The sequence below is a fragment of the Staurois parvus genome, unplaced genomic scaffold, assembly GCF_062004578.1.
Source record: "Staurois parvus isolate SC_StPar_1 unplaced genomic scaffold, SC_StPar_1.0 ptg001095l, whole genome shotgun sequence".
NCBI lineage: Eukaryota > Metazoa > Chordata > Amphibia > Anura > Ranidae > Staurois > Staurois parvus.
In genome coordinates this window covers 427,326-437,575 of record NW_028318891.1, presented here as the reverse complement: position 1 = coordinate 437,575, position 10,250 = coordinate 427,326, and the positions used below count along the sequence as shown (strand labels likewise).

General features: G+C 44.5%; 1 protein-coding gene across 1 annotated transcript; it reads right to left on the bottom strand.

Moving 5' to 3' along the window:
* Positions 1–269: 269 nt before the first annotated feature.
* KCNK18 (potassium two pore domain channel subfamily K member 18) lies at positions 270–8,304 on the bottom strand. Its single transcript, XM_089658809.1, has 3 exons — positions 8,076–8,304; positions 4,230–4,346; positions 270–2,320 (listed from the first exon to the last, which is right to left on the bottom strand). Exons 1-3 carry the CDS (start codon positions 8,293–8,295, stop codon positions 1,494–1,496), a joined length of 1,164 nt encoding a protein of 387 aa, XP_089514935.1. The 5' UTR covers positions 8,296–8,304; the 3' UTR covers positions 270–1,493.
* Between the last annotated feature and the right edge of the window lie 1,946 nt (positions 8,305–10,250).

Here is a 10,250-nt window from a genome sequence, read left to right as displayed (position 1 = left end):
AGACTGACCTCCGGGCATTAAGGTATTTTGATATTGGCATAATATCTCCCAAAAGCCATGATACTGACCCAGGGTGATGCAATGTTTTTTAAAAAACTGTGTACAGCAACACTGGCCCCCCTACCTGTCATGGGCTTCATGCATTGCACAGAGAAGCACAGAGACCCAGTGATGACATAAGGTATGTAAAAAAAGAGAGATGCTTAATTTGTTTAATTTTATGTCATTACATGTTGATGAGGTGGGAGGGAAGAAGCAGGAAAGGCAAATATAAGCAAATTAAACTTCATCTTTAATGTCATATATCGTGTGTCTGACCTGGAATATAACATTTGCAATATTACTCCACAACTTGGGACATTAACATAACACATCTGCTTTATTCAAGTCCATGATTTTACATATCTGAAGAAATGGCACATTGGGTTGCAAACTGTTTAATTCATAAATGTTGTGTATACAAATGTCCCATGCAAATGCAGGTCTCTTGTGTCTTAAAAAACACTGTGCAAAACTTGAAAAGCAAATCTGCAAAAATTCAGTACTGGATGGAGTAGTTAGAACCTCTGTCAGGTATGTATTGATGTCAGTGACCCTGTTGGGGAGATTTATTCCCTGATTATCCTGGAGAACATTGTTACCAGAATAGGAAGTGAGGAGAAAGAAAATGTTGGAAGTGAAGGTAAACCTTCCATTGTGGACACCTGTTCTGGTGACCACTATCCAGAGCTGGCCATAGATTAATTGAAATTTGGCTGGTTCAGCAGACAATGGCTGATTTTTCGATCAGTGGCTGTAGCCACTGATCACTGTATTATTACAATGTTAGGTTCTGCTGTCAGAATACAATGTACTGGCGGGGGGAATTTCTCCAACCAGTTGGCTGAACGAAAAAAAAAAAAAAAACATGTCTGGCCAACTTTAGATTGGAATTTCATAGAGATCTCTGAAGGATGGGAAGCCAGAGAATATCTCCCCAATGGGATACAGATATAAAACCTGCCAGGGTCTTTTAACTATTCCCTAATCTATCCTGAATTAAAAAAAAAAAAAAACCCTTTGGCTTTAGATGCACTTTAAATGTGAGCCATTAAAGATCCCTTTTAGAACTGTGCATGCTGGGTAATCTTTATGTAAACTGTAAATGTTAAACTGTAAAATGTAAAACCTATTTTAATGAAGAGAACAATGGAAAACTATCTGAATATTTCCAAATTTCCAGCTTGATGAATTTTGTTGTGTTTCAAATGCAACAATTAGGAGCTTTGACAGCTGCCGGTATTCTCAGACAAGAAATCTGGAATCAGAGAGAATTCCCTGACTTTTTCTTGGTGGTCATTTTGAAAGAAGGATTTCTAAAAATTATTTTAATTTGTTTGGCAGGTTTGATGTTCACATCCTTTTCTCGCTGTCTCCATTAAACATGATAACCTACATTGTCTGACCTTCCCATGTTATGTTCATGCTCTGCAGATCACGGCTCAACCTCTATTTTAGGATTGGTCTTTTATTGCGCTCATCTGAACATTTCCTCTACTAATGCAGATAATGCACTGCTTATACAGGCACACCATGCGGTTCTGCATCAGTTTAAATGCCATGCAGATAATGGCCATGCCAACCACTGTATACAAGGACAGTAACAGGAAATAGTTTGGGTGCTCAGGAAAGACGTCACCGAAACCGATTGTGGTTAGCGTTACAAAGCAGAAATAAAAGGCTTCCAGCCTGTCCCACCTCTCCCATAGTGGAAGGATGAATGCACCAAGCATGATGTAAGCGACCACAATGAAGATGATGAGCAGGACTGGAACATCCAGCTGGTCAACCTGCTCCCCCAGATTGTCGAAGTTGAAGAAGACAGAGTTGGACGTTGGCTTAGTGTCCAGGTCGGGGCAAGAGTGACATCTCTTCAAGGGGCTTCTCAAAGGCAGCTCGCTCTGATTCTCTTTGATGATGATCAGCTCAAAGATGTCTATATTTCGCATTTGCATGTAGCGCCTCTTCACCGTGGTCTGACTTTTCAGCACGTCCGTCAGGTTTAAGGGTTCCTTAATGGACAGATGACTGTCCAGGGTGGACTGTGTGCTTGAATTGTTGGAATGGCTTGAGAAGGTAGGGAACTTGTTGGGCACTTTGGATTGGCGCTCAGAACATCTTTGGCAGACGTCAAGGAAATATTTATAAGTCTTTGACAAAAAAACGGCCAGAATGCTGCCTAAGTCTGCTAACACCAGTAACATGAGTGGTATGCCAATTGCTGCGTACACCATGCATACGACCCTTCCAGGTACAGTGATTGGAGTCAGGTTCCCGTAACCTAGACAGGAAAGAGAAAATCGATTAACAGGAGAAAACGATGGACGCCAAGAACCACTGATGTAAAACAGAAGACACAGGAAAGTAAAGTTCCCAATAAAACAGTCTCATTATTATTATTATTATTATTATTATTATTATTATTATTATTATTATTATTAATAATAATAATAATAATATTATTAAAAACAGGGGGTTGAGCCACGGTTTTTCATCCACCAACCACCAACCTAAAGTCTACAGTACAGCTGGAGGGGGTGTTTGCATGCCAAATTTAATGCAGCATATCAACATGGCAGAGCCATCTTGACAGCACCATCTGTTAAACTCAGGCATTCAAGTCAATTGGTCTACAACGCAACCGCGAGTCAAACGCTTGGTTCGCAGTTGTCACATTAGTCCCATTATGGGGCCTCATTCACAGAGGATCTTCACCCTGTAAACATAAATTTGAAAGTCAGCAGCTACAAACTGTACAGCCGGCTGCCCACTGCGGAACGCGAGCTGCGCTGCACCCTATGAATGGTCCCACGGTCTCCTGGGATCTGTGAGATATCCCAAGAGGCTGCAGGGAAGGAGGGGGAGTCAACTTCCAGATCGACTAAGTGGTTGAAGTGGAAGTAGGGGAGGGTACCAGGTCAATATCAAGTACCCGGTCCCCCACAAAAAAACCCCAAAACATTCCAAATATGAGGGAGGAGGAAAAGCAGAGCGTCACTTTTTGGGTGAACATCCATGCGAAGGGCTGTGTTTGTCCGACAGGCCCGAATCTAGGGGAGTGCTGGGGTGGGCTGTGCCCCCCTAGATTTTAGCTGTGCCCATCCTTGCATCTCTAAGAGTGCATCCACTGATCTATGAGGCACTCTGATTGGGACAATTAATGTAAAGGGGCACTCTAATCAGGACAGTTGATGTAAGAAGGTACTCTTCTGCAAGGGGGCACCTATAGTAAGTGGGAACTCTGATAGGGACATTTAATATAAGGAGGCACAGGTTCTATTTAGTCATCCAAATCTAATGACAGCCTAGTACATACCAGTGTTCCCTGTCTACTCTTGCACTGCCTCTGCATTATCTGTCAGATGTTATTTACAGTGAGGACACAGCAGTGACATGGAGTTCAGCAGGAGGAATCAGGAAGTGTTATGGGGGACAGCGAAGAGCGACAGTCCCGGACGTATGGGATTGCCTGGAACCAGGGGCGGACTGACAACTCATGGGGCTCCCGGGCAATAGGGGATCATGGGGCCCCTGTGTCCTTGCCCAAACTCAAAAAAAACTATGAAAAAGGTACCAGGGGCATCTCATGGGGCCCCCTACTGACCCCGGGCCCACGGGCAGTGCCCGAGTTTCCAAATGGTCAGTCCGCCCCTGCCTGGGACTTCCAGAGACATTAGGAACAGATAAGAGTTTGATGGCATAGGTGGCCGCAGAGGTTACTATTTACCAGGGGCGGACTGACCATTCAAGCACTCGGGCACTGCCCAAGGGCCCGGGTCAGTAGGAGGCCCCATGAAATGCCCCTGGTACCCTTTATAGGCTTTTTTTGAGTGTGGGCAAAGACACAGGGGCCCCACAATCCCCTATTGCCTGGGGGCCCCATGAGTTGTCAGTCCACCCCTGCTATTTACACTCTTATTTTACAGAGAGAGTTTGCCCAGAGAAGTTTTGTGAAGCGACTTGGTCATTTTATTGATGTTTTGAATCTCTACAAGTTGTATTCAGCAGGTCAGCTGTCAACTACTTCTCACAGCCAATCAGGTTAATCTGATCTCTCTTACCCTTCCACATTTATGCCCCATGAAGAGAGGTGGTTGGATTATTAGTACAGCTTCTCATTCAGTTTCCTATATTTACTTGTCATTGACATGGCAGCATGACCGGAATGCAGCGTGTGATGTGTCACTTACCGACGGTGGTGATGACGGTGCAACAGAAGAACAGGGAGTTCAGGAAGGTCCACTTCTTTTCAATCTTCACATATGGAGTAATGAGAGGTCTGGAGAGGTTCTTAAAATGTTCTTCATCTGGAGAGAGAATGGAAGAGAGGAGCTTTGCTTGTACTAGACCAGGGGTCTTTGTACTGCAGCCCAGGGGCCAAATGCGGCCCTTTGCATACTTTTATCCAGCCCTTGGGGCACTATTTCTCCCACTGATCTGAGGCACTGGTCCCCCCACTGATACCAAAGATGGGGTTCTATTCCTGATGGAGCACTATTCTCCCACCGACACCAATTATGGGGCAATAATATTTCCTATAATGCCAAAGATGGCAAATTATTTACTCCCAATGATGCTGGGGCATTTTCTACTCCCATGGGCAACGTTCTGGCCCCCCTTAAGTCTGAAGTAAAATGGCCCCTTGTTTAGAAAGTTTGGAGACCCCTGTACTAGACAATAAGAAAACACACTGCTGGGGATGAGAGAACAAAAGGGACATCAACAGAGTCAAAGGAGGGATTTTTTTCAAGGACAACTCCACTAAGAACTGATATTTTGTGAATATAAGAAGTCCGATGGCAGAGTTTGCCCCCCAGATGCCCTTTTAGAAGGAAATGTAAAACAGTCTCCATCACCCTGAATAACCAATGAGATTGCAGCTTTGATTTTACCACTACAGATGAGAGAATGAAAACTAAAAGATGATTGGTTGCTGTGAACAGCCACTAATTCCCTTTCCTGTGTACAACAGCAGGTTGTGGACAGCGCGGTAACCAATGAATGATTGGAGGCAACTTCTGTAGATTATAAACTCTTTTTATCAGTTTTATCACATTGATCCTTTTACATTTTGTGGTTTCTATAGTCTGTGAAGGGATGCAGATTACAGATTTTGCTGTATGTCTATAGATTGTAATATTAATGTAACCGCGGGGACCTAAGAATCCAAACTACATGATAAAGAGGACCTGTCACGGAACAAATATCTGTGCAAGAAGTAAAAATAAGAGACCTAAGTCTGTAAATTTAGATCTCCTGACTATCTGTGCAAACATTTTTCCCATCTGTAGACAAATCTAATCACCTGGATCTGAATAACTTACATTAAAAAAAAAAAATGTATCAATTTGCCTGATTTGTAAATGGATTATCTGAAGTGAAAAGCTTCAGATAAAAACAGCCCTCCTCTGCCACCTGTGTATTGTATGAGTGACAGGGCTTCATTGTGTGGGATATTGCTGCTGCTGGTACACAGCCCAAGAGAGTAACAGCTTTATTCTGAGGCTTTTCACACAGGTGTTTCGCTTTGTGATAGCTTTCCTTTAGCATGGCAGGTACAGACCCATTGGCAGGTACAGACCCATTGGCAGGTACAGACCCATTGGCAGGTACAGACCCATTGGCAGGTACAGACCCATTGGCAGGTACAGACCCATTGACTGTTACAGCTGCCATTGTGAATGTTATCATCTGTAGCTTTTATTGGGATGCTGAATTACCCCTCCCTTTGGGTCAATAGAATGATGGTAAGAAACTGAAGAAGGTGCAGAGAGCAGGAAGACATACTTCTTGGTGGTTTTTACACACTGTGACTGGGCATAGTGCCAGAGGACTACAAGTCCCAGCATGCAGTGCAATTTGCCCCTGTAAGGACAGGACAATACTCAAGTGAGCAATAGTCACGATTACAAGCACAAGTGTACATTTTCTATATGATGGGGCAGGTATGGGGTTTGTAGACACATGTAGGAGCAAGGGAAATTTAGAGTTTTATTTTCCAGAAACTTCAGCAAAAATTGGGAGATTTCGGGGCTAAATTTCACCATTTTGGTTCAATACGTTGAAGTCTTTAGGGAAGGCGAAATGTATGGGGTCTATTCATAAAAATCAAGATTCACACAACCTTTACCCCAGGTTCGCACATTTTTCAAATGGAATCAAGACACATAAATCCTGGGTGAACATTGTGTGAGTCCTGGGTGAACATTGTGTGAATCCTGGGTGAAAACATATTTTTATAATAGACCCCTGTGTGTTTTTGGTGGTGTTCAATGGGCTTTAAATGTCTCCTGTAAATTATGGAAAATCTATTTTCCTACCCTAGATCTGTTCCCTTATGATATGTTTCCTTATTATTCTCACTAAGGCTGGCCATACATTATACAATTTTCCTCTTGATTTACCAAAACCATATAATATGAGGCCTAAACACTTTCACTTGCACTACTTAGCTGAGCGTAAATCTAAAGGGAATTGAATAACAAAATTGTATAATGTTTTGCCAGCTTTAGGCTTCTTTCACAAGGGTTACCGGGGGGGGGGGGGGTGGGGGGGGTGGTTGGGCAGTAAAAACAGGCAGTTGATTCACGTTTTCACTGCCACCAGATGACCCACCTTCAAGCAGACATGGTGCTGCTTGAGTGAGTACACATTGCCATGCTATTTTATTGCTACGTGCCATCACTGCAGTCATCACTGCCTGCAAATCTCCTTTCACTATCCTCTGGAAAGCCCTCCACTGCAGATCACTTTTCAGGGGCACTATAGTTAGTGTGAAAGGAGCCTTAGAAATTGGCACTTCTGAACAGTGAACTACGCTGAGATAGCTTTTCAGAGGCATTTGACAGGCAGTGAGGAGGCAATACAACACCCCTCAGCTCCTATATTAACCCCCTAAATGCCACAGGTGGTTGCAGGGCAGTTGTAGTGTGGCCCCACTCCCTTCAATGGATAACATTCCGAGGGCGGTAATGCCAAACATGACAGGAGGTTTATTACCAGCCATGGCTGCAGCATGCGTACACCCCTGGCCACTGCCTTTGCAGCTTAAGGGGGACCGGTTGGGGATTTTAAATGAATCTTATGTGGAGAAAAGGGTGAAAATAAAAAATTTCTTCTGCAGCAATCAATACTTTTATGATGAAATTAATTTTGTGCAAATCACTCCACTCAATCCTACCCACAGGTGTCCATTATCTGATGGCTACCAGTCCAGAAGACATCTGTCTCTCTGTGGCCACACTAAATCACAATTCCGCTCCATGAAAATTAAATTGGTTTCTATGGGTTACGACACACTGCTCAGTGTCATGGCAGACAGCGGTATCCAATAACAACCAATCAGGAACCATCTTTGCCTCCTGTGTAATCTGGTTGCTATGGGTGACTCCACATCATCATAGTATCAGAACAGGAAGTTGTGTTGTCACTGACAGCTACCAGGCAAATTTCATCTGCACAAACGGGATGCTGTGACATACATTGCTATGGATACCACTGAAGCTTTGGGTTCCAGTTTTTATAAATGAATGGCAGCGTGACCAACAACACCAACCTGGTTAGGGCCCCTCAGCTGTTTGCTCCCCCAAAGAAGGTAAAGAGTACCTGTAGTGTGATCATGGCAGCCACCTGGCTGGTATAGTACCGGTCAGGCTGGCGTATATGGGACGTGTTGGCCATGTTACTAATAGGATAGAGATATCACAAGTGGGATTTGGTGCTAAGGCTGACCACACACTATACAATTTTCTGTCCAATTTCTGACCAATTTCCTTTAGATTTACCTTCAACTATGCAGTGCAAAGGCCTGGCTAATTGGATACAATTGAAAGTGTTGTTTAGGTTTGACCTCATATATTATATAGTTTTTGGTAAATCTAAAGCAAAATTCCCAAGAAAATTGTATATTCAAAGAGACACACAGGGGCCACCATTGGTAAAAATACTGGTTCCCTGGCTGTCTCTGGCTTCAATACTTCCCCAGTCAGAGCTCACATGTAAAATATAAATATATATGGTATATAAGGTGGGCTCACCTGCGCTGGCGTTCCTGTACACTGATCGCGAGGCGTTCCAGAGCTTCTCCAGCAAGACGTCACCTTCAGATTGGTTGCCCTCATTGGAGCCCTCCAGCCATTGGAATAAGGGGGCCCCGGCGATGCTGTACAGCACCAGGCAGGTGACCAGGCAGAGGTGAGGGAAGAGGGACCAGAAGAGGTGGTCACATCTCCGCCGGCAGCGGCTCTTCTGGGACATGATGCAGCGGAGAGGAGCCGGAGAGGAATGATGGTTGAGGATAAGAGGAGATCATCAGCCAGAACAACCCCCCCCCCCCTTCCTCCGCTGCTCATCCACTCTGCACAGTGCAGCTCCCAGTGGGGACACACTAGTGTTAGCAGCTCCATTACTGTCTATTGATCTGTACAATGGAAAGAGCACCAGCGGTGAAGGGAAGGGGGGGGCAACCTTAGTGACTAAAGTTCACTTTTTTCCTGTGTTGTGCCACCCAAATAAATAGTTGCTATGGGATTCCACAGTCTGCATATGAAACGTTTCATCCAATCTGTCAATGTTGGTTGTGCTGTGCGCTGTGTTATGTCAGCCGTTTATTTGAACGGGATTGCTTAACACAAAACCACACCAAAAAGGGCTGGTTCATTTATGCACGTTCCAGTTTTGACAACCCATTAATTTCAATGGGCTATTAATCACACAGAAACGCACAAAAAGTAGTGCAGGCGCTACTTTCGCCAACTGCGCCGCATCAAGCAGTACCATGTGGTTTGGTGGCTGCAAACGTTCTGCATTTGCTAGATGCGATAACTATTAATGGCACCCATGTGCGTCTAGTAAGAGAAGTGCGTTCCCATGCGTTGGGTGAAATTTTCTTCTGTACAATCATTCTGTTAGATAAATGCTGCTCAATCAGCACCACTGACTAGAGCTGTCGGTGCTGATCGGTGTATTCTGATGGTGGGAAGCCTCACCCATCCAGTGTGTGGATGAGGGGAATCTGATAATTGTTTTTTTTTTCAACCCACTGGTTATTATTATTATTATACAGTATTTATAAAGCGCCAATAGTTCGCTCAGTGCTGTACATTACAAAGGGGGACAAAACATGTGACAGAACAATACCAATACAATGCAAAACATGAGGGGATTGAGGGCCCTGCTCTTTCGAGCTTACAATCTAGGAGGGAGGGGATGGTGGCACAGGAGGAGATAGCTGTGGGGGATGGGGTGGTAGGAAGAGTGGAGGAGGTCGGCAGGTTAGCAGGGGGTGTGGTAGGCTTCCCTGAAGAGATGGGTTTTCAGGGTGCGCCTAAAGGAGAGGAGCGTAGGTGATAATCTGATGGGTTGGGGCAGGGAGTTCCAGAGGATGGGTGACACCCTGGAGAAGTCCTGGAGGCGGGCATGGGAGGAGGAGACCAGGGAACTAGAGAGAAGGAGGTCTTGTGAGGAGCGGAGTGTGCGTGTTGGGTGGTACTTGGATATTAGGTCAGTGATGTAGTTCGGGGCAGTATGGTGGACAACTTTGTACATCAGTGTTAGGATTTTGAATTTGATCCGTTGCGCAATCGGAAGCCAGTGGAGGGATTGGCAGAGGGGGGTGGCGGAAACGGAGAGGTTGGAAAGGTGAATGAGTCTGGCAGCCGTATTCAGGATCGACTGAAGCGGGGATAACCAGCGGCGAGGCAGGCCAGTGAGGAGGGAGTTGCAGTATATTATGTTATGGTTATATGAAGAAAAATGATTATCTATGGACTGCTTTTGTTTTGTTGGACAGGATAGAGGCTCTGTATGGTTTTCAAGGTGGTCTGTGTCTCCGTGGGGAAATTCCCCCTTACTTCCTGTAGGGGCACAGACTGCAGCTAAATGCTTTATTTCCAGTAATATAGGGAAGGGTTAGAGCCTCTGTCAGGCTATTTTTACCTCATTTGTTTTCCTATCCTGGTAATAATAGGACCCACAATTTTTGTCCTGCTGTCAGAGGACAGGAAGTGAAGTAAAATCTCCCAAGTGGCGTTATGCAATAAACAATTAACAGAACTATTTACTGTTCCTTGTATCCAAAACTGACCCCACGTCCTCCCCCACCAAAAATGTAAAGCTGAATTTTATTTTTCTTATATGTTCTCTTCCCTGATCCCATATCATTACCATGCTAATGATATTTTTAAATAAAACCTGTTTTCAGTACAGTGTCA